Source organism: Ammospiza caudacuta, chromosome 3 (genome assembly GCF_027887145.1).
Source record: "Ammospiza caudacuta isolate bAmmCau1 chromosome 3, bAmmCau1.pri, whole genome shotgun sequence".
In the NCBI taxonomy this organism is placed as follows: Eukaryota; Metazoa; Chordata; class Aves; order Passeriformes; family Passerellidae; genus Ammospiza; species Ammospiza caudacuta.
Window position 1 is genome coordinate 91,936,132 of NC_080595.1, and position 25,388 is coordinate 91,961,519.

General features: G+C 36.7%; 1 protein-coding gene across 2 annotated transcripts in view; it reads right to left on the reverse strand.

Moving 5' to 3' along the window:
- Positions 1-25,388, reverse strand: part of HMGCLL1 (3-hydroxymethyl-3-methylglutaryl-CoA lyase L1) — a 74,343-nt gene that overhangs the window by 12,154 nt on the left and 36,801 nt on the right. For both annotated transcript variants that reach the window (XM_058801612.1, XM_058801613.1), the window contains exons 6-7: positions 20,039-20,102; positions 15,477-15,665 (exon numbers count right to left, since the gene is read on the reverse strand). In XM_058801612.1, coding sequence (XP_058657595.1) covers positions 15,477-15,665; positions 20,039-20,102 — 253 coding nt within the window. The remainder of the gene's footprint in view (positions 1-15,476; positions 15,666-20,038; positions 20,103-25,388) is intronic.

Genomic DNA, 25,388 nt, shown 5'->3' on the forward strand with positions numbered 1-25,388 from the left:
GAAGCATGGCAGCAAGCTTGGGCATGACCCAAGCATGACAGCATTTTAAAAGGCCCCTTTTTTCCTACATTCAGGGAGCATATAATGGAGTTAATCTATCATATGTACCCCTCTTACTGTGTCTATACCTTAGAAAGAAACTACAAATTCTTTCGATCTTATTTTTTTGTCCTTGCTAGCTTCTGCCAAGTCCCAAACCCTCTAGTTACTGAAGACCAACTTGTGTTGAGCCACTCTTCAGCTTAAGCTGAGTGACCAAATTGCTCTTGAGGTGTAATTTCTCTCACTTCTTATAACCAGAACACTTGCAGCATTATGCACTAAGTGGCAGTGGGCACTACCTTGTACCAATGTGAGCAATCAAAATAGATTGATGACAGAAAACATCTCTTGTTTTAAAATAAATTTGCAGCAATGACAGCATTTATAAAAACACAGGGAAAGTAGGGCAGAACTATTTTCATTCCACAGTACCACTATCATATATCAGCATCAGGGTATCTAAAGGACTAAAATGCTAGCATTTAAAAGGTCATCTGACTTCACTTCAGCCTAAGCCTTCATGCATTGTTACAATTTTTCTTATTATTTTAGAATGTACTACAAGGATATGTAGAATTTTGAATCCTAGTTTGGTCTTCACAAAATCCATGGTATCTTTTGCATTTTGTATTAATGCATAATAGATACTTTGTACTAGGAATACATAAGATATTTTTATAGCAGTTATTTTCTAATAACTAGCAGTTAAGATACATAAGATATTTTTATAGCGGTTATTTTCTAATAACTGCAAGAGAATTTTTGGAGATAAATCTCACAACAGAAATGAACAATTGTGCATCCTACTCAAGCTGCACACATATGTATCTCCATCATTCACTATTACTCCATATTAGAGTCAACCAAAAATAATTGGTATAGTTAATGCTGTTAAACAAAACCTGCACTTTTTATTCAGACTTAACTACTATTTCAAATCTCTTTTAATTCTATTTTCAGAATCCCCTGAGTGAAACAATACTTTATTCTACTTTAGCATGTAGGATGTATGGAGGTTCAGAGGCTCTGCTCACCAACTCATTGACAAACTACACTCAGCATAAAGAAACGTGGATTTCCAAGATGTAAGGTAAACTAACCTTAGTAAAAACACCTGGCATTCTTTACATCTTCTGGATTGCACAGGTGCACATCCATCTTCTCCTATATATGGAAAATAAGAACTGCATCCTCCATTCAAATGCTTTTAACTTATTTACAGCTAAACTGGAGACAATATTTATCATCACAAAGTATAAAGCCAAATGTCCTTTTTCTTCAGGAGCACCAAAGATTAACAGATTAGAATGTTTTCCACATGTCCACTTTGGTGTCAAGAGAATATTGAAGAAGTTTTCCAGCTTCCGCAGCTCAGCCAGATGTCAATGGATCCCACAGTGAAGCAAAATTGGCAGAGTAGCCTTCTCATGACCCCGGCATTGTTTTATCAAGGATCAGTTTAAAAGTATAAAGGGCCCATTTCTTGCTGAGATCTGTAATGTTTTTCAGCCCTTTTCCCCTGCAATTACACAAAAGTGCTGACTTTGTTGAACTACTGATATGCAGTAGTATTTCTTATGCCTTCTCTCACACTGTGCTGTAATTGCTGTTTATGTTGGCACAAGAAAAGTACCACGTCTTGTTTCCACTGTACATTTCCGGACTCTGGTTTCAGCAACATCAGTGGAGGATATTGTACTGGGCATATGTTTTGTTGTGTAAACATTAACTGGTAATTTACCCTGTCAATCTCCACAGCATGGCTTCTAATTACCAGAGGTTGAGGAGCTTCAGATGGACATTTTACAAAATATTTACAGCAGCTATCCTGCTTCTTTTTTTTCTTCTTTACTGCTATTTGTGTTTTGAAAATCCTTGCAAGAGTAAAAACTCCATCAAATGGAGTAAACAACTCCTTCAAATGGCATAAAACAAAACTCAAAACCAAATGTATTCATTCTTGTGCACCTCATTCTCTGGAGTAACTGAAGACCAGTTTCCTAACTAGTTAAGTAAAAATCATGGCAATATTACAGTAAACATGATTGTATAGTAAAGTACCAGATATTTCTGTTTGCTTGCAATTTGATTATTCACTTTATTTTTTTAAAACAAGGAAAAAAAACTTATATTGGCATTTTTTTCCTAAAATTCATTCTTGCCAAATAGCCTGTGAACTTGCAAATGGCTGTGCACATCCTTATTTTATTCAAGACTCAGACAAATGTACTTAACAAATGGGACCTCTTAGGTCTTGTTAGAAAATCTACTGCAAAATTCAGAACCAAGGAACAATCTCCCTTTAAGAGCTATGGAATGTATGTTTTAGTCATTCATCTGTATAATTTCAAGGAAGTAGCACTTTATATGTTGTGCAAAAGACAGTGTCTTGAGTAGAATTCCAGGATGGGAATCATTCCAGTAACAATAATTACAGCAACATGGGCAAAGAAGATGCAATCAAATAGGGCAGTTTTTGTCCACTCTAGGCAGAGAGAATTTTTATTTCAAATAAAATTTTCATCACAATTTTCATTATAATGCAAGAAACTTTTTTTTAAAGTGTGATAGTTTCTTTTCATCTACTGATCTATTATAATTGGATCAACTTTATAATGTTCATCACATTACAGCACCTTAGCATGTTACACTGCCTCCCCTTCAAATACATTGATTAATTAATTGGTGGCATTAAGGTGGGGAGCCATGAAATGTAAAATGTCTTGAAAATTTTCTCTTTTTCTGATGGAAGTTTCTTTTTATAAAAAGACATCTGTAATTGTCTATCCAATGTATCTGCCAGCAGTACAGCCAGAACACTTCTTTTGTTTAAAAAGCCATTCAACTTAGCACCTTGTATTTTACTATAGATGCATATTATATTGCTCTGCTAAATCTACTTCTATTTTGTTTACTTGGCTTATTCTTTAGAGGAAAAATACTCCATCAAGTTAAAATTATTTCTTACTGTTGCAGTTCTTAGTGCAAGCAAAATTTAACTGCTATGAACATTGGAGAAAAAATCTTTCTATAAGAGTTTACTTTATGCATTTGAAAGAACTCTGTTAAGCAAATCACATCATTTGCCTCTGGCAATCTTACCACATATCATTTGCACTAAGCAACAAAGAACAAAAAAGTAAACAGGCAAACATGCAAGCTGGAGTGCATAACACTACCGTTCATTTATGTTTAAAAATTATAAAAATGTTTTTATTTCTGAATGCCTGACTGTTTAAATTCATAGTGCAATATTTCAAAAGAAAAAAAAGATAAGTGACAAATTATTTGACTCAAGAGACTGTTTCTGCCTTGCTTCTGCACAGCACAGAATGAAAAAAATGATTGTCATACTTTAGGTACTACATCAGCTTTGGTTTCTGTCTTAGCTGAAGAGTCATCTTCAACTTATTCCACTTATGCAAATGCTCATTTGTACTCCCAAGCTACAAAGATCCACCCAACACTCATTTGGAGTGAATTCAGAACTCCAGCCTTCTAGGCACAGTTATCTACAGATTTTCTGCAGTTATTTTTACCTTAGAAAACATCCTAAGATCTTGTTTAAAGCCACTTGATACATCTCAAAATAGGAAATAACTCTCCCTCCCTCATTGTTTGCTAGATGATAACAAAATTCCTTCTGAGGAGCTGTAAATATTAAAGAATGGCCAGAGGTTTAGTTCCACCCCGCCAGCACAGCTGTCTGTAGAGCTGCCCAAAAAGGAAGGAAGCATCATCCTGTAAACACAACACTTCCCTGCTTGAGACCCTGGGATTTGTCATTCCCCAATTCTATTCCAGAGATGGCAAACTCCTCTGACCCTTGCTTAGGTCTCAAAATTCAGGTTCCATGCAATGTCCTCTTTTTCCAGCAAAAACTAGAATGCCCACACTCACAAATAATGAAAGGTCATGAAAACAATCATTTCTAAGAGGGAAGCATTGTAGTGATTCTGTCTTTTTTTACAGTTGCTATTAAACTTTAAGAAAAACTGCTTTTGGGTAAAAAGGGAGAGGGAATAATTCCCACCAAGTAGAAAAATAAACATGTCTAAAAGCCATTTATCTTCTAGATGTGTACAGATTTAAGTTCCATATGATTATAGGGAGAACTTCTAAAAAGTCAAGCAACACTTATAGAAATAATTTATTTTCAAAAAAGAATGCAAATTAAATGAGGAATTAAATTCTGAAAAAAAAGTTTTAAAGGTACTTAATTGTATCTTGACCAAACTTTTGAAAATTTTCTTTCACAATTATTTTTTAAATTATGTTGAAGTATTGCATTTTATTTCTGTCAGTGCTCCACATACCTTTTTAGCATCCAGCATATAAGCTGAAATCCCCAGAGACATCAACAGCACACTCAGAGCTGACCAAAACCTCTGAAATCTCATCTGCAGAGACATCCTCAGATGTCACTATGGAATGCCATTTGTGGAATGCCACAAATGCTACTGGGAATGACAGCAAAAACATCTCTTTTGTGTGGCTATTGCACAGGCAGTTGTGCTCTTTTGTGGCCATGTATATGACCAAAACCCTCAATGGCATCAGGACTAGAATTCAACTGTCCACTGTGGGTAACTCTTGCATAGTCCTTGGCACAGCTTTGCCCTAGGGCAGACAATTCCACCAAGCAATTCCTGGCACAGTCTGACAACTAGCACCCTTTAGGGACCATCCATAGCTGTCAGTCTGGATTTTTGGTTTTTGGCATGCAAGGTTTACATAGCAATTGGCCACAGAGCCAGAGAGGCCAGGATGTGCTGAGCATGGCAACCCTCTAAAGGAGTGACACAGCAACTGCAGGAATGCAAACCCTATGGAGACAAACAACCTCAAACCTCTCAAATTACCATGGCAGCTGACGAGATGGCAACTGAGGAAGAAATGCAGGTTGTGGCAGGGGTGCTGAGAAGGGAAAATGGGATGGGCCTGCAAGGATGGGTTCTGAGATGAGCCAGTTGTGTAGGTTTGTATTTGTGGAAATCCCATTTCATTTGTTGTGGAAGTTGGAAGGTGTGGGAGAGACAAGCAAGATGCCATAAAACTAAAAGGGACAAGTAATAATTGCAGAGGACAAGCTTGTCTTTCTGTGGATGAGACAGTGCTTATGTGATGATGAATAAGGCACAAGAAACGATCTTCAGACCAATGAAAATTCTTTATTTTCCAGTCATCTAGATAATCAAAGCTTTCATTTTTAGGAATTGAATCAAAGACTGTTGTAAAATAGTTATCAGTTCAATTTCTGATTGCTATAGGCAGTCATCTCATTAAAAGCACAGCCAGTACCTATAAATCATGCAAAAACTACTACCCCAAAATACTACCTTTTATGCATGCAATCCAAGGCACAACAGAAATATGCATGGGGAATGTGACACCAGTGTGCCCTCACCATACTTCTTATGCATGCTAAGGATCAGTGATTTCAGGTTTGTAGTGCTGTATTTTCACAGCTTCTAAAAGTACTAAATATTTATTTTAAATGTGGCTTAGCATTTTGAAAACTATTTTATACTAATTTGTTCTATAAACACCTGAAACCCCCTTTTTTTTTTTTTTTTTAAGCCTTATTACATTTCCAGCATTTGGAAGTAATTTGTTTCTAGTCCAAAAAAATGAATGTCTGTCTCTAACAAAAAGAGCTGGATTGCTGCCCAATCCACTTCAGAACTGGATGATGCTGACTTTTAGCCATTTAAATAGTCAAGTTAAACAAGACGCTGCTGGGATGATAAAAGGGGCTCTGTAAAGAGACTGTTGCTCTGGCTATGTGGACTTAAACCTATCAAACAATGACTAGGAAAACAGTGAAAGAGAGAAAAAAATTAACCTAAGTACCAGGGAAAACATTCGGGTTAGGTGAATGCAGGAGCACGGTATCTGCTCACATCATTCTTTCCTCTTGCCAGGGAGCTGCCAGCAGGATATTTACTCTGTTTAAGCACTCAAAGAGGCCAAGAATGGAAAAAAGGAATTACAAAGGGCAGCAAAGTGAAGGGGACTTAGACACTGACAGGCTGTGTGGAGTATTACCCTAAAAAGCAACTGTAATCTGCTAATTTTGTACCTAAATTATATTCCATGCAATTTTGTGTGAGCCTTGTTTGCAAGCTCTACTTGCAAGCTTCTTATAATCTTATACTAGTATCTTATAATTACTAGTTCCTTTCCCTTTTTCAGACTATACTGCAACATAGGACAACTAAAGATGCAGCAGAACAGAATCTGATGAAGACCAGAGAATCATTTGAAGTAAATTCTCTGAATCTGCTTACTTTTGCATAGAAAAAAGTGCATTCACAAGAGGACAAAGATGCACAGTAATGAAAGCAATATTAGAAATGTATTTTAGGTACTGATCAACTAAATCAGTATGGCTTTAATGGTTCTAGATTTAATGAAAATGATCATGAGGCTTAAATTGGAATGTACCGCTGATACTGCAGAATGAAATGTGTAAATGAATGACATTTACAGGATGGAGATCTCAGAAATTAAAGCACTTAAGACATGACTAGGCAGGATACAATAAAACAGCATTCCAAGAAAAAGAAATGTACAAGGAGGATACAAGCACAGAAAAAGAGTATTTGGGCCAAAATAATTTTTTCATAAATACACAGCTTCAATACTATTTATATAGAAATTATCTTTGCTTTTAAGACAGAAAACTAAAACCACTTCAAATTTTATTTGTATAGTTGCTGCAATAATTTTCTGTTAATATTCCATTTAGACATAGAGTGATATGTATGAATTTGCAGGGATATAAAGAAAGATGCATACATTTGCATGTAAAAATCAAATGTTTAAAAACACATTAGAAGAGAGCTGAGGTTTGACTGTAAGCCAAAGGAAAGTCATGTCTACTGTTGCAAGTCAGCCCTAGTGAGTAATTTGAAAATGAGAATAATCTATATCTGATGAAGGCTCTCTTCTCTTAGTATCCTGAAACAGACTTAGACTTGAGGTTTGTTGGTTCAGTAACTAGGTCTGAAAGCTTCTGAAGTCCAATATTACAGCATATTACAAGCAGCTAAACAATGTGTATTTCTATTATTCAGTAATCTTTTATAGTAAGCTAAGTTTTATTTCAAATAAAAAACAAAACCCACAAAACCAATAGGCTACCTATTGGTATATGCATGTAAACAAATCTAACTCAGGAACTCTCACTGCTATTTCAATACACAATAACAAATATATTCCTCTTCCTATCTTAAAATATTCAAACAATAAGAACCTTGAAACAAAGTCTACCATTTAGGTTTTTCCCCAATTATACTGTGACAGTTATAATCATAGTAAGGATTAATTTATTTGTTGCCTCTCAGACTATCAACTTTTTCTGAAGCATAAGGATAGGGGTCCAAAACTTACAGTTCCTCAGAAATTGCACACTGCACATTCTGCAAAAAGCAGCAGAAAGCAACAAAAAGGCAGTCACTAATTCTTTTGTACTGATCTAAGAGAAGAGTAAAACTAGGGCTGCTAATTCTTTAATTCTTTTGTGCTGATCTGAGAAAAGAGCAGGACTGATGCTGCCTGTTCATTTCTTTAATTCCTTATTTTGCTGTTATTAAAGGCAAAAACATAAAACCAGTACAAAAAAAAGAAAAAAAAGACAAAATACTGGAAAACATCTGCCAGATTTTGAGCATGAATGCCTATGTTTTCATTTTCTTCCCATATGTAGGTCTGATTTATCCATTTGTGCAGTATGTTTTTTCATTTACAATAGTAACTAGCTGACTGCTCACAGTAGCAATATCATTTGATTGAATACAAGGTTTTTTCCTACTTTCTTAAAGTAGACACCCTCTCTTTAGTTTTCTGCAGAGGAAGAAAATGAATATTTTCTTCAGCCTGCTACTTTTGCATAATTCACCTGCCATTTCCCCCCCAACTTATTTGCTTTCAAATAGAGTATTATTCACCTGTCTTGTCAGCTTTCAATCTCAAACAACTCTACTTACATGCCTTCCCAATATCATGTACTTTGTCTCCAACATCTGCTTTTTTAATTGCTAGCTTTAGCTAAGTGCTATGTCATTTCCACAGGGAAGGGGGAATAAAAGGAAACAGAAACAAAAAGGCAAATTGATGTTTTCTAAGGAGTTTTATTTTACTGACAACACTTTGCCTAGTTTGCTAACAATTCAAACATACTGTTTACATTTTCAAACCCAGAAAATACCCAGTGAGTGCCCTGGATATTTTAATTCTTAGAAAAATCCAAAAGTAGAAATCTGGGAATACCCTTAAATAAACAGGCATCTCACAGTGAAGTCTCTTGCTTTACCTAAAATTTTGTGTATTCCCATTATCTTATGTTTGATCTCAAACATTTTATTTTGCATGTTTTAGAATATTACACAGATTTCCACTTACAAATTGGGCTAGCTATCCTGCTTCTCACAATTCAAATCTAAAATTTGAAAAAAAATTAATTTCTACAAGTTAGAACAATTACCCTTAACATGAGCATTACAGTATTGCAAATTATTCATTTAAGCAGGAAAACCTAGGATGCACAAGCCAATATATCCACAACTCTGCTGATGGGTGCTTTCCAGCTTAAAGAAGTTCTGTTTCATAATTCCATTTGTTTCCTGCCCTTTAGCCAACTTTCCACTTATTGCATGCCTCCACACCTTAATATGAACTTCCACTGCAGAAAACTGCAGATTTCTTTCTAAAAAATCAAAGCATGTGATGGCCACTGTACATTCTTTGTCTTCTTTGGCAGTGATTGCCTCAAAGAATTCCAGCAAAATACTGAAGCATGACCAGCCCTTCCTGAATTCTGTACAGCTACCCTCAGTCAAGCTGAATTTTTTGGTCATGTTTCCCTATCTGAACCTTAAAATTAGTTTCTGGAGATCTCTGTGAAGTCTTCTGCAGTTTCCTGGCATATATTTGTAAACAGCAGAAGAAAGCAAACTTGTGAGGTCTGCTGAAGCCTTGCCATCTCCATGCTTTCCTCAAAGTAGGAATGCAAGCATATTAAATTTTTTTCAATATCTCCAAATATGTGCATTCTTCTATATGGCAAGTGTCTCCTATGCTCACATTCTGTTTCATAATGTCTTCAGAGGGCCAGGTTGTGCAGGACAAAAGAAGTGGAAGGTTACAGGGTTCAGATAATTTGATTAGGCACATAAGTATTTTGATCATTTGCTCATTCATATACTTTAGCTTTTTAAATCTAAAAAGTACATTCTAGAGAAAAGTTGAAATCTATTCTGTTTTTAAATTTTAATTTCTTTCAAAAACTAAGTATGTTTTAATTCTTCACAAAAACTATCTGTACTTGTCTGATGATCTTCCTCTGTATTTTTCCTAGCACTTCACAAAGTGAAAGAGATAAGCCTTACTTCTGTTTTACAAATAAAATAAGAAAAAGTAAGAAAAAGCCATGAGTACAGTGACATGTTAAATTAGGAAAGGACAACCCAAGATGTATGTTATGGTTCCTGTCTCCTATACCTCCTTAATTCCATACAGTATCTCCCTATTAGCTTAGTAAAACAGCCTGTAAGCCAGCGTTGAAATTTTAACTGAACTGTCATGATTATTTTTTGCTCTGTCAAAATTTAGTTCAGATATAAAGAATTTAATTGCCAGGTAGCGAGTGCCCCAGCACACTGCTGAAAAAAAAACCCCAAAATGCTAGTATCATTTAATGCACTATTGAAGCAAGAATTTTGGCAGGTCAATACAAGCTCATTCTGTCAGTCACTACAGAACTCCCCAAAACCAGATTTTTTGATGTGTGTAGCAACAGACAAATCTGGCTGGCAGCTTCCTCAGCTAAAAATTGCATATTCACTATTATAGGAGGAATTCCTAGCACAACAAGTACATGCTGGGATTCACACTTTTTCACAGTTACCTACCTATCTTCTCTGCCTTAAAACAGAAGTGTCAATTCCATGTACTGCACTATAGCTGTGGATGACTGTGCTTTTCAGGGAAATAAACAGACAATGTTGCTTACAAATGAAGAATGATAAGGTATTGTTTTTTTAAATTTCTTTCTTGATCAGTACATAAAACTCATGAAAACTAAATTAAAGGTATTGTGTTTATAACTTTTTACAACATAGTTTCATAAAACTGTACTTGAAATTGTACTTGACATTTTCATGCCATTTTACCATTATTTTCTTTTATCACTCCTCTATTCAATTAGCTATTCTATTCAGCTTCTAGCTGTAACTACTACTCATTCACTGGGACAAGCTAGGATGAGCCCTCATCCTTGTAGATACCTACTATAATATGTCAGACAAATCCAAGGTGAAAGAATTGACTGCAGGATACAAATGTTCAGTGAATTTTCTAGTTCTTACATATGATGTATTTATTTGGAAATTCATCACTATGGGCATTACAGGTATATTCTCTCATGTCAGTCACAGAAATGCAGACCTGAAAACTTAAAAGGAAAATATCAGCAAACATAATCTGGTACCTGAGAGAGATGTTTAAGTGCTGTCAAACACCAACACCAATTTCTCAGGCTTTCTTGAGTCTGTTTTTTTACCAACAGAGCTGCAAGTGGAGAACTGTTAGGGCTTTGTGTACACCCAGACACCAGGAAATGCTTTCTGAATTTAACTGAGTAGGAATACCTTGCCTCTGCAAGACAAAGCCTCCAGCTGAGCTCCAAGATCAAAGCACGAGACCTGCCAACTCTCAGCACTCACTCAGCACCACCTACCATTAAAAACCATCCTTAAAGCTCAAGTTATTGGTTGCCAGTCCCTTCTCTAAACACTTGACTGTCTTGAAAAGCAGCAAGGACAGACAACTCCATAGAAGGAGGCAAGCAAGGAGTCCAGAGCCATAGCCAGGCAGGCAGTGGCAGCAACATCACCAGAAAAACAAAGCCATGAAGCTGAGTTAGAGATTCAAAATTGGAATGAGCTCTGGACACATTAACCAGGATCAGACAAGACCAGCCAGGTCTGGGGGTAAGCCAGTAAGTCAAGCCAGCAGGTGAGGATGAGAAGGAGAATCAGGGAGGTACCAGATGGCACAAGTGCAATTGCAATGCTGCTGCAGAGTAGCTCAGGCAACGGCCAAGCACTAAAGCTTCAGGTTTAAAGTCACTGTCTGCCTGGCAGGATGGAGAGAGAGCCTGCACTGAGGATCCTTAGCAGCAAGCTGCTCCTGGACAAGAGATCTCAGCAGCAAGCTGGCCTCTAACTTGCACCTGAAGGGGGCCATGACAGTTTGTGACTTCAAGCAAGCTCAACAACTATAAAAACCTAAGCCTGTATTTGGGAAAAAAAAAAAAAAAAAAAAAAAAGAATAAGATGGACAGCTACATACAGGAGATGGTTTGGGGTGGAAAATTCATCTCATCTAATGTTTTGCATGGAATTTCATGTAAATCATGGAGGAGGGAATTTTAAACATAGGAGTTGTTTTAGCTGCTTAACTTAGGCTCTACCATTTCATGCTGCTGGCTGTTGTAAGCTCTATTCCTGTAAAAATGATCCTTGTAAATTAATAAACCATTAACTTCAGCACCTACATTCAGATTCCTCTCCTGTTTTTGGCAGTTAAAATGTCCAGGCCAATCCTGAGTGCCTTTTAGTAAACCTAGATTTTACTACAGAAGTAAACTGGATGCACAAAAATATGCAGTTTAGTTAGGGTCTCCAGCATACACCAAGAGACTAGAATCAATTTAGTTAAGTGATGCAGGGAAAAGGTCAGCAGCCAGCCATTTTTATTTGGATTTACTTTTATTTCATCTTTAAAATTCAAGGATCTTAAAGAAATTAATAAAATGTTATTAAATATTGTAAGCTCTCAAAAAGGACGTATATTATGTTTGTAATAAAAACCTCAAATCTGGATTTTGCAGTCTGAACCTTGAAAGTTTAATTAAAGGCTTGATAAATTCTGGTTTTGGTACTAAAGTGGGTATTTTATATAAAAATTCCTGTTTTCTGGAAAAAGACAGAACTCATAAAATGAAGTTTCATTTGGCATGCAATAAATCTCATTCATCTCTCTGTGTTAGGGCGAACATGATTACACAAGGTGGTAAAAATCCTTGGTCTTTCTAAGCCATTAGGGTTTTACAATTGTTTTTTTAAGTTAGAATTTGATCCTCACCGTGTAGAGATCAGTTCATTTTAATGAATTAGGACAGCAATTTGTATTTGATAAAATTCTGTGGGACAATCATGTGGTTGTTTCCTTTATTCAGGTATCACAGCCAGACAAATATCCTCTTTGCCTCTCAGCATACTCTTTTCTCTTGTTTGAATATATGTTATAAAGACACACAAATCTATTTCTGGCAACTACACAAGTTTTCCAGGAAAAGAGTTCTTTAACACTTCCATTAAACACTTTCCACACCCGTTTCCACTTCTGTGCACAAAACAGAAGTCAACTGTCAATGAAACTCAAATCTTAGATAAGGTAAGGTCTACCTTAGCAGGGCCTCTCCAGAAAGAAGTTTCCTGACCCATCTTTTTACCCTTCCTTGGAGATCTGTAACATTTTCCTATAAATGTTTTACTATTTCTGCTGCATTATGTGTTTGTCACATTATCTAATGCACACATGTAATTTTACTCAAAGTACCATAAAATCTAACTAGATCTCCACATCATTTCCCATCTTCTGAATTGTTCTTTTAGTAAATTCTATACTCTGGTAGCTTTATATTAAGCCATGTAATCAAGAGGCAGTCATGTTTCTACTTTAAATGTTTACTGGTTTCTTTTGAAGCATCACTTCATGTTCCTCACATTTTTACATAGATTCTTTTCATAAAATAAAGTGAATTTCCTTTCTAGCTGTATTATTTGCTTCAGCAATTCAAAAAATTACTTATGCTTTAAAAGTTGGCTAATCTCTCTCCCATCTTTCACTACCTATCCTTTTCTTAAAACAACACATATAAAACTGAATACTAAAATTGCAAGACTACTGCCCTCCTAATTTCTTATACAGATACGGCCTGTCAGTTCTAGATGACTTTGGATCAGCCCCAAACGAAAGAAAATATTCTGGGTAGTATAATCCTGCATGAAACAATGTGATCTGTATAAAAAATCACTTACTGAATTACCAGCAACTCTTTCCACTCCTAGGAGATCTCCCATCGAAGCAATGCCTGAATTAGTGCAGAGTGATTTGTGGCTTTCCAGCTGTCATTCATTAATTCTTAGGAAATACAATATACAGTGCAACAGTACTCAGCCTGGGATTGTTCAGCAATGTCTTAGGAAGAGTGTAATTTGTCTGCTGAATGTTCTTTAAATTTGTTTTCAAACAATAACTATAGCCTATTATTTCTATGACCCCCCAAACACATTTCATTCTTGCTGAAATATTGTGTCGGTCACGCAGACCCATAAATGGGGAAGAGAAAGGAATTGTGTCTGAGTAGAGTTTGGTTCAGGAAACAGCAGCTGAGTTAAAGACAAGGGGTTTTATCCCAGTGCTCTGCCATTCCTGTATCTTTGGCAGAAAGAAAAGCACAGGCAAGGCTGATAGCAGGGACTAGAAGTGACCTGGGCACTCTGACTCACCAGCTTTAGCACTTCACCACACAGCCAACCTGCAATTTAGGAGTCCCTGTTTTAGCAGGAGCATTGCTTTAGGAGTTATAAATCCCTGCTAGCTGCCTTGGGTTTCTGACCAGAGACAAAGAGGACACTGTGAGGTGCAGGATCTGTTTGAGGATCCAAAAGCCTGGGGACCTTCTTCTACGTGAGCCAAGGAGCTGCTTGTACAAAGCCAGTCAGAGAGGCTGTGTAATGCCTGCTTCATCAGGGCTTTTGGCAAACCCTATGACAAGTTCAGCTGAGCCAAAACCACTGCACCTTTAGACATGTACTTTAGGAGACCTTGACAACAGAGGGAAGTTTTCTGGTGGGTCTCATGCACCCTTGCCTTCCCAGAAATATGAGAAGGTTGCACAGGAATTTCTTTTTATGTCTTTTGCTCTCTAGAATTTGCATGTTAATTATTCTAAACAGCACATTAGGTACCTAAGAGATTTTTTTTTCCTTTAGCTCTTACACAGTTGGTTTAAGAACTAAATAAAAAGATTACAAGATGTAAACATGAGACAAGAAGCACTTACAACAAATGCTGGAGTTAACAAAGCATAGCCATTGTTCAGTGTTTAGTAGGCACCATGACAGCAGTTATTTAAAGGAAGGATTTGAAAAACAATGCTTCAAGTATTTTTATGGCCAACTCCTCCCATGCTCAGGGGTTTACATGCTTTAAGCTATTGCATCTGCAACTGAAGCTAACTGTGAAATTAGTAATTTATTTATCCCATGGTACATACACAAACATTTGTAACAGTAAAAGTGAGTAAGGGTGAAGAGCGAATGCTGTGAGTAAAAGTTAGAACCTTTCTTACCAGATTTTGTCATTTCCTATTTAGTCAAATACCTGTAGATTCCCATGTTGGAACCTTCCTTGTTCCTTCTTGTGCCATATACCACTAACACTGTTAACACAATTCTAGCTAAATAACATAATATGAGCTCTGCCAAAATAACAAGTCAGACAAAGGAAACTTTGACCTTCAAAATGACTGCCTGAATTGCATGGAAACCGAAGACACCATTAAGTATAAAATAGAAAAATAAAGGCCGACAATTTGTAAATAGCTAATGACTCTGTAACGCTTAGTAAAAGTAGGTCTCCTTAGCAAAGCATAGGCACTTTAAGATATTTCTCAAGATTGTATCTTGACAAAAACTACATTAGAACTTGCAGTCTGTTTTCTGCGTTGTGTCCTATTCTGAATCTCTTATGGAAATTAATTCTGATAATTTAGGCACAGATTTGAAAGCCAATTAAATAGGATATAAAGTTGTCACTAATCTTACTTGGAAGGCATAACTGATTAACAAAGAAGAATAATGAAGGCATATGAATAGTGATAAAATTATCCAGACTATTCTATGTACATAACTACTAATATTTTAGACTCATCCATCTGAAATCAAGATGTAATTATGCATGATTTCATTTTACTTTTAGACACATCCACAAAGTAGTAATTTTAGTTTAGTAGAAAACAAACATACAGATGTTCCTAAGAAAACTGGAATCTGAGATATCAGAAAAGAATTATTTAATGTCCCTCCTTCATCTAATGTAATGTAATAATCATAACTGTTTCTTAGTGATTTTGTATGGAATTGAAGGTAATTAATATATAAATTTTGACATTTCCTGGTAAAAGCAACAGTAATAATACCAGTAGACAATTTGATGTGTGAGGAATACTTTCCTAAAGTTTAGTGAATGCCTTTTTGCTCTTCTAATGATTTCTTTAATGGCAGGATTTTTTAAAATTGCACACTGAATTAAAATAAGAATAGTATTATTGTATATTATGAAAGGAAAAACCAAGTCACCTGCATGGCTGTGAGGATATTGGCTAACGCCTGGCCATACGTGTCATGACAGTGAACAGCAAGAGCACTCAAAGGAATTTCTTTCATAACAGCTTCCAGCATTTTTTTCATACTTCCAGGTGTCCCCACACCAATTGTATCTCCCAGAGAGATTTCATAACAGCCCATACTGTACAGCCGCTTAGATACCTGATTGGAAACAGAAAAACACCAAGAGGTCAAGATGAAAGAGCATAAAATAGGGTCAAGAACAAACACTATAAAGGACATACTTCTGTACAGGTCTTAGGTTTGGACCTACTGAGGTGGATCTATTTATCAGACAACCTATATTCGCTGTTGAAAACTGCCATAGAAGAAGAACATCCCACAGATCCTCTTATTTTAAAATTATAGTTCTGCTACATTCTGTATGTGGAATAGCTAACCAAGTCAAATCCATCAAAAACTTGCATTCTGACTCTCCCACAGAATCCAAACAAGCACAATTTTAAAATTATGAATTAATTTCTGTCAAGCCCTTTCCTAACATTTTCTTATCTCTGGGGACTTCCCAGCTGTTTGGTTTTCTCCATGTACTGTTCAGCTTATAAGTTGTGCAGGGTAAAGACCTGTTCTTTTGTTTGCATATTACATGAGGCCAACAAAGATAATAAATAATTAACAAAAAGCCTCATTTTTCTTTCTCTTGGCACTTAAAAAAATCAATGAAAGCTGAAATTTTAACGTGCTGCAGTCAACATTAATTTTGCAATATCAATTTTGCTTTCTTTTCATGAAATTAAACATTAAAATACTAACAAAGCAAAATGGCAACTTAATTAACATTCTGGTCCCTAAGTTTTAAAAATTTTCTTAATAAAAAACAAAACCATATACAAATAGGTCTTACTTATGTAAGCAGAGCCCTAAATATTTCTGGAATTACGTCTTCAAGGAGTTCTTTGCATGAGTGAAAACTGAGGTCTGGCTTCATAATTTTTGCATGGAGAGAAACACATTCGGAAGCACAAAATCATATTTTCATGGAAAATATTGCTTCAGGAATTGGATGCAGGCGCTTTCCATCTTATTTTTGTTGGATTCATTTGGAAAGATTCCACCTTATTTTCAGCTGCTCAATATGTTTGTCCCCTTTAGGATTCCCCACTGTGTATGAAAGATCCCAAAAGACCACTTCACTGGAACGGAATCCCAGTTTAGAAACTAACTGTTTAGAGATGAAAAAATACAACGCTCTTCCAAAAAGACATCTTAAGTCACACTGCAGTCTGCTGTTAAAACAATTCCAGGGCTCCATCAGAGGGATTGCTGTGAGCAAGTCTGAGGAAGTGCACAAAGTGCTGCACCAGCAGTCTCGGAAGCACAGGATTAATATTGCTGTTCACTAAATTCAAAAAACAGCTGAAAAAAAGAAATAGTCTGAATCATCCTGTTTAAGGCTTGGAAGTACTATGACTATTGCAAATGTGGTAAAACTGTGCTTTAAAGTCAGATTCCCTGGTTCCTATACACATAAATTCAACACACATTTTAAGAAAGGGACATTCACTGGAATGCAAAAGGGATTAATCTCACAGCATATTTCTGTATCATCAACACATGGCAGGCATTTTAACTAGACTACTGTTGTAAGAAAGAAAAAGGATCATCTGCAGTTAGTGGTGGATTACAGTCAGTTAAATCCCAAACCTTAGTGTTTCTTCAAGACCAGGGCAAAGAAATGTACTGCACTTTCCCCCCTCTTCTTTTTAATGCACAATTCAAAGTTTTTCTAGTAAGTATTTTAGTCATAACTTGGACCATATAAACTGCTAGAAATCATATTGCATTCACTTCTTTTTCATGCTCAGTCCTTAGGTTTTTCAGTTTCCTAAATGCAGAGTTCTGAAAGACGGAAGAAGAGAGGATGAAACAAGCTGAGCATCATCACTGACTCGTCACAACCTAAACTGAAAAAGAGATCTAAATTTAATGTATAGCTTGGAAGCAGAATGGGAGTTTTTGTACTGAATTTTCTATTCTACCATAGTAGAAGGCAGATTGTTAGTTATAGTTTTGTAAGTTTTCAACATGGATTTTTAGGAGGAGAGTGTGGGAGAAGAGAACACACTGTTTTTCTATATAATCAGGATGTGAATATGAGCTTTCAGCTTTGTTGATTGAACAAGGTTGTGTTCTGCACCACTGAGCTATTTTGCTATGCATATGAGTTTCCCTTTGGAAACGTTGCTTGGCACCAAGCATTGATCAAAATGGGAATTGGGGAACCAGCACTGCAACTTCTTAGGCATGTGAACAGTCCCACTCCTGGAAATATCAAAAACTATACTCCTATATTGAACACAAAAAAAGCTGATAATCCAGTTATTGATTATTTTAAGTAATTAACAATCTAAAAAACCTTCAGTTCTTGTGCTGTAAGGGAAACTTTAATGATCCAATAATATTCGAGTAAGAGTAGGTACATTTTCTATAGTTTAGTCAGAATGCATCCTGGATAATATTTAACTTAATGAATTCACTGCTTTAGGTTAAAAGGAAGCTAAAGAAAGAAATAAGCAGGCAGAAAGACAAAACCAGGCAAATATATGATGGAATTAAATGATAATTCATTATACAACTGGCTTCAAGGATGTTATATAGTGTTTCTGAAAACTTTCAGGCTTTATCTGTCTAAAGTTGAAATATTCAAACAATAAAATGATAAATGGTTAAGCAGTGATTTCCTTTCAAGAATCAGCAGAGTAACAGGACTAGGCAATTTATTTCAGGATATGAAAACTATCTGTTTGTTTGTTTTAAATAAAGAACCATACAAATATATCTGATAGATTCCAGAAGTCTGAAGGCATCTGAATTCTGCACTCACTTGATAACTATGTGTAAAGAAGTTACGTATCTAGTATGCCAGAAATTAATGTAGTCTGCAAAAATGTGTAACAATGCATGTAGTCTGAAATAATCCACCTCTCCTCTCAATTGTTTTTTGCTTCAGTTAAAAATATTTTGCTTAAAAAAATGAAAATGGTCATTGTTACTGACAGGAGGAGAAACTGTCTAAACGTTTCAATCACAGCTGCTGATTGCAATACACAGTCAAGGAAGTCAAAATGCTCCCATCCCAAAAAGATGATGACCAGAGCAGCAGCTCTCTGAAACAGTTTAACAACTCAGCCAGTAATTTTGGTACATGCTGATTCTGTACATGTATTTATACAAAAGCTAACAGATGCTTCTATATATGCAGCAGTACTTGCTGAATCAGGGATAGAATTAATAAATTTAATGTGTTAGTTTTTATCATGAACACATACACAGTGGTATACAGGTACTCAAGATGACACTTAATAGGAGGAAGATAGAAAATAAAACAGCTGTGTAGTAAAAGTTTCCTGGTCTGGAACATAAAATAGCAATCCCATGGGCAAACTGAGAAGGAGCTCTTCTCAGTAAAAGGAGATTTTCTCAGTAGGAAACAAGCAACACATGGAAAGAAGACTTTTGGGGAACATGGTAAGCAGCATGTTATCACTGCTCTAACTAAAGCTGTGTCATTTCTAACCTTCACTTCACATTAAAACAAATACATTTAGAAATACTGACAACCTTCCAGGTTGTTTTTTTTTTTTTCCAAAGAGTCTGAGTATGTGTGGATGCTGTGGGAGAAGTATTATCACAAATTCTATCTGGAGTGTAAACTAGAAGAAGATTCAGGAGAACAGGACCTGAAAACCACCCACACAGAACATAATATATCAGACAAATGTTGACTCATTGCTAGTGCTACAAATTAAAAAATAATGGTTTGGATATTCTGCTAGATCAACAAAAATAGGTGATTAAGTGTAACAGAGAAGACAAGTCAGTCTCTAGGTGGAAGGACAGCATGTTCTGTCTTAAGCCTCTTGGAATTTTTACTCCACTTTTGTTTTTTTCCAGTCCATTTAAGCTTTGATGCCCTCTTTGCCTTCCTGCAAAATTTTACACTTCTGTTTCACTCATCTCTCTTCTGGAAAAAGGACTGGACTAGGATATCTTCTTCCTTATCCTATATTCCAAATGAGGAAAAGGGGCAGGGAGGGAAGGTGCAACTTACTCCATCATGGCACTAGAGCAATTTAAGAAATCATACTGGGGGTGAGTTTTGGTTCATGTCCATCGCATGACCCTCACCAGAAGCATAATGACAACACAATGTGCTTATTCCAGTATAAAATGGATTTAAAAAGCAAAAAAAGCTGTGCAGGAAACCCTTTTGTACAACATAATCCACTAACAAATGTGCTTGAGTCTATTTGCTTAAGTAATTTCTTACTTTCTTGCTAGGTGAAATACTGCATAATATTTTTTCTCATGACTGATAACAATCAAAATGTGCTATTTTTCTCAGATTTGACTGTATATGGTTAAGTGAGGTTATGCACCAAGTTTTAGTTTTAGCTAAGTTTTTTGCTTGTTTTCCTTAAATTTTATCCATTAAAGATATTTTTATGATTAAGTAGAGATAATTACATATATTTTTGATTTATTAAAAAGACAAGCCAGAAATTCACTCTTACTTCTGCCACTTTATCTGGTACAATGTTTCCTTCATATGGGCATCCTAAGGCACAGGACACATACCTGTAGCAAAAAGAACACACAATATTCTGGTTTATATATATATATACACATAAATATATATATGTATGTATGTATGTATGTATTCATACACGTTACGTTAAAAATAGATTAAATATAATTTTGAACACATAAACCAATCAACATAAAGATTTGAATAAAAAGCTAAAATTACATCAGATGACCAGAAAAAAGGTTTATCAATTCTCCTTTCAGATCACAGAACAGCAATGCAAATCTTTATTTATGCTCAATATATGTTACGAGTTGTAAAGGACTGGCAAGGTGGCCAAGTTTACAGTGTTGTAGGAGACTTGGTTTTTATTGGTATTTCCACCTGAAGTTACAAGAGTCAGCTCAAACTTGACCTTGCCTTGCCCTCACAAGGTATTCAGAGAAAGATATCACTTTCTTCCTTGTAGTACTATCCATATCATAGCAAACATGGACACAGACTCCTTCTGACAGCCCCACCACTCATCAGAACTGTAATGAGGACATACGTCATCAGAACTGTGGTAAATGAGGGACCTTTCACACTCCCTCTCTACTGGCATTTCTGTCCCAGTGCCCCAGAAGAATTATAGCTCCATTGCAAGCTGTAATTTAGGCATGACTTGGGACAAGAAGAAACTGAGAAGCCAAACTGTGTCCCTCAGCAGCTATTGGCTCCACAAAGAACAAAAACTGAAAGCCGCAACCAAACTCCCATTGTTCAGCCCTAATGGTCTATTAGCATAGAATTCAGTGTAAATTCCTCTTTTTAATGACAATTAAGACCCATGAAATTCTAATTAAACTTCTAATTGTTTATCTTAAATTGATCAGGAATATGATTAAACCTAACCAGAAACATCCAGTCAAAATCAAAAGTGTGACTGTAAAAGGATTTACAACAGAGGCCTGCAGAGCCCCAGTCCCAGTGGGAGGTTGCTCAACTGCTTAATAGGAGAACAAGAGCCCTCATCGATCTCCCATCATTCCCTTTCGCTCAACACTGAAGGATATAATGTAAAATTATACTCTGTATAATGCAAAAGGGATTGAACAGATGCCAGTTTGTATGTAGTCAAGGTCCATGGGGTAAAGGATGTATTGTTTCTTTGCAGTTGAAGGAGAAACTGATTGATAGAATGTGAAATCAGGATCAGTAACAGGCAAAAACAAATTGTGGAAAAAATGTCCATATTTTAATACATAGAGCATATTCCATCCCTTATATGAAGGCATATTACTAGAAGTAAGAGTAAGAATGAAGCTAACCTTAAATCTAGAAAGAGCTTGATTAGCTCTGACAAAGAAATGGAAATTAATTTTGTTCCCACAAAAGTGGTTGGGTCCATTACATCCTGCTCACAATTTTAATCCAGATGCCTACTAGGCATGATTTCAATTATCTATATGTCATTATGAAAACCAGGTTTTTGAAACTTGGCCACTGAATTCATTAACTATCAGCCCCAATTTAAATGTCACTGTTTAAATTCCAAAATTCTGAATTTTCATATCTACATTAAAGATAATGTAGCTACTGTTAACACCTAAAACTGTCCTGATTTTCAGTGACACATAACTGAAAAGCAATTCAGGATAATTTCCTTAATTTCTTTTATGCATACAGTTTTTCAAATGAAATTAAGTGCGAAGAATTTCAGACCCAAAGGATTGCTTTTTACATAATACTACAGTGCCTAGAGCTAGTGACTGCATACACCTACTGAAACTGTTTTCAATATTAGCCACAGCACTTTTTATGAAGTGATTAAGAACAGAACTAAATTATAAGTAAATGCAGAACATATAGTATGTATGTGCACATGTTCCCTTTACTTACATATCTTTACAGCTTCCTAATGGCTGCATCTGTCAGATCAAGAAGACATGCATTTGGTAGTGATAATGTGGCATGAACGGCATCTGGGATGGAGTAGGGCAAACAAAAGTAAAAGCAGGCCAAAAGGTATCTAGAGAACAACAGAATACTCCCTGTGGTTCACACCAGAGAGTAGAAACTTGCCTGAGCTCACATAATTCAGCTGGGCCTGCTGGGGTATGAAAGTATGTGGTGACCTGAGGAATCTGCCTGCTACAATACACAAATCTGTTTGAGATTATGAACTCTCTGCATACTTACACCATTGCAACCAGACTGACATTTTAAACAAGGAAAATATGGTAGATATAATCTATCTGGGCATCAGATATTCAATATTAAACTGGAGAAAATAGGGATTACTGAAAGAATTTGACAGGAAAAGAACTTCCTATCAGATAGACAACAAAGTCCTGTGAAGAATGAAAAAAACAAATTTTCAGTAGAGTTCATCAAGAATGAGCTTGGCAGAATTTTATCTAATATTTTCACTTAATAAGTTGGAATAAAAAGTAGAGATGTGGTGATAACATTAAATTTGAAAGCGAAATACTTAAAATGCAGCTGTAAAAGAGCAAAGCGCACTCCAGACATACATCAGGATAAGCATTTTTAATAGAGGATATAAAATAGCAGACAGAATCACAAAATAAGCTGAACTGGAAGAGACTCACAAGGATCATTGAGTCCAGCTCCTGGACCCTGCAAAGGACAATCCCCAGGAGTCACACCCAGTGCCCGAGAGCATTGTAGAAATGCTTCTCAAACTCTGTCAGGCTGTGCTGTAACCACTGTCCTGGGGAGCTTTCCCAGTGCCCAACCACCCTCTGGGTGAAGAACATTTTTCTAATATCCAACCTACACCTCCCCTGGCACAACTTCGGGCCATTCCCTCGGGTCCTGCCATGGATCACCACAGACAATAGAGCAGTGTCTGGGCCTCCTCTTGCCCTCATGAAGAAGTTGTAACTGCAGCGAGGTCTCCCCTCAGTCTCCTCCAGGCTGAACAGAACAAGTGACCTCGGCTGCTCCTCATACAGCTTTCCCCTCCAGGCCCTTTGCCATCTTTGTTTCCCTTCTCTGAATGCTCACAAGTATCTTTCTTGTATTGTGGCACCCAAAACCGCACACAATATTCCAACTGAGGTCACCCCCGGGCAGAGCAGAGAGGGACAATCCCCTCCCTTGCCTGGCTGGCAATGCTGGCAGGGCCTGATGCCCTCAGGACAGGGTTGGCCCCCCTGGTTGTCAGGGCACTGCTGACAAATATTCAACTTGCCACTGACCAGGACCCCCAGGTCCCTTTCTGGGGCACTCGTTCCAGTATTTCATTCCCCAGTCTGACTGTACATCCAGACTTGCCTCATCCCAGGTGCAGAACGTGGCTCATTCCCTTCATATGCTTGGTGATTGCCCAGCCCCCTAATTTTTCATTGTCTCTCTGCATGGCCTCCCTGCTTTTGAGGGAGTTTGACAGCTCCTCACAGTTTTGTATCATTTGCAAGCTTGCTTAGTATCCCTTCCAGTCATGTGTCCAGGTCATTTATGAAAATGTTGAAGAACATAGGCCCTAAGACGAAGCCCTGTGGAATTAGTTTTGAAAAGATCTTGCTGTATTGTTATAGGAAATGAAATACAATTTGAGTCAGTTGCAGAAAACTCCATGCAAGCTGGAACATAGTCAGGCAAGCACTGAGTACTGCTAGTGGGGTACAGAATGCCTAGCATGTGAAAACACACATGCATGTCTGTGTGAAAGAGCAAAAATAATCATGTGTCTGGTCTGAGTATTTGCCAGGAAATGTAGAATTAAGGCAGTGCTGTGTGGGATGTTTTGTAATTCCATTTGTGTGTTTCCAAACCATTAAGTGGATGTGTGAGGAAATATGTTTCAATACAAAGGTAGATCTGTTATCTACACATACATTTGGCTGTTACATTTTTCTTTTATTTTTGGGTATGAAAGAATCCAAAGGGCATTAATATCACAAGAGAATACAACCAAATCAGAGCCCCAAGACCTCCACCCACATAACTCTGACACGGGAAACAATTTTGAAAGACATTCTGCAGAACTGCTTGGAAAGAAGAAAATTACCAAAACAGAGCCACAGAGAGCAGCAAAAGACACAAGTTAAAGGAACAGTCTGGTCAACTGCAGCAAACACTACTGACAAATCAAGAAGAATGAGGAGAGACTACTGTTTCCGAGATCTTGTCATCAGGGAGTTTGGTGAGAGTTGTTGCAGTTGCAAGCAAGGAACAGAAGCCAAAGTGTAGGAGTTACAGGAGGGAATCACAGAAGAGGGTCTCTAGACAGCAATTATAAACAGCGCCTTCAATGAGCTTAGGAATGAAGGAGAGATAGGCAATGAGATATGATATGAAGAACCAAGGAGGGTCAAAGATGCAATTTTTAGGAGGCAAATGCTTGCTTATATTGCAAGTGGAAAAGAGCCAGAGGACAGTGAGAGGTTAAGAAAGAGAATAAGGGAGGGAAGAAATAAGAGGAAGAACAGAACATGGGGTCACTGGGGCAAGTGGAAGGGGTACAGATGGAAAGTAGACAAGAAACTTCTGCTGCTCTGACAGTAGAGAAAGGACAGAAGGAAGAGGATAAAGTATCTATTTTTCTTAGGAGAAAAAGCAAGATCCTATGTGAAGAAAAGCAGCAGAGGAAAGAGAAGAGTTTGAGCAATAAATTACAGAGGCAACTGGGATTTAATTTGTGAATTCAATTAAGTTGGAGAATATAGCTGTTTTCTAAAAAGATAGCAGGACTGAAACTAAAAAATATACCATAATGAAAGAGACTGTTCCGGTGTCAGAATATTCACCAGAGACACTCCACAGTATGAGAGCAGAAGCAAATATCTGAGAGTTCACAAAATGGAATCTGCAATGGAAGTGTTTAATTCTAAGTATGTGCTTAAATCTTTGTTGAATCAAGGCCAGACGTAGCTTAACTAAGTCTTCAGCACACAAAAAAAGAAAACAGCTCATGAAGCCAGAGATGGAAAGAAGGACTTGCAAGTGAACACATTGATACACGATGCTTTAGCAACACACAAGTATTTGCTGGTTTGCTCACTCAGATTTTGAAAAATCAGAATCCTTGCCTTTAAAAAAAAGTGATAAAAAATAAGTTCTCTACTTGTTTCACCTGGCAGAGTTTACCCAGTCTCTCATCTGTCTGCAGATTTCACTGCAGATCAGTATCATTCAGTCTTCTACTAAATTGTTTGTTATGCATATAAAACAAAAACAAAATTAAATAAAAAAAAAAAACACACAACAACTTGACTGTGTAATATTTTGCACAAAAATGCTGAACAGCCTCTGGGGATGGGGAGGGAGAAGGAAGAGGAAGAGAGTTTTCAATTTCTTCCAGTATGCCAAAACCAAATTTCAACATT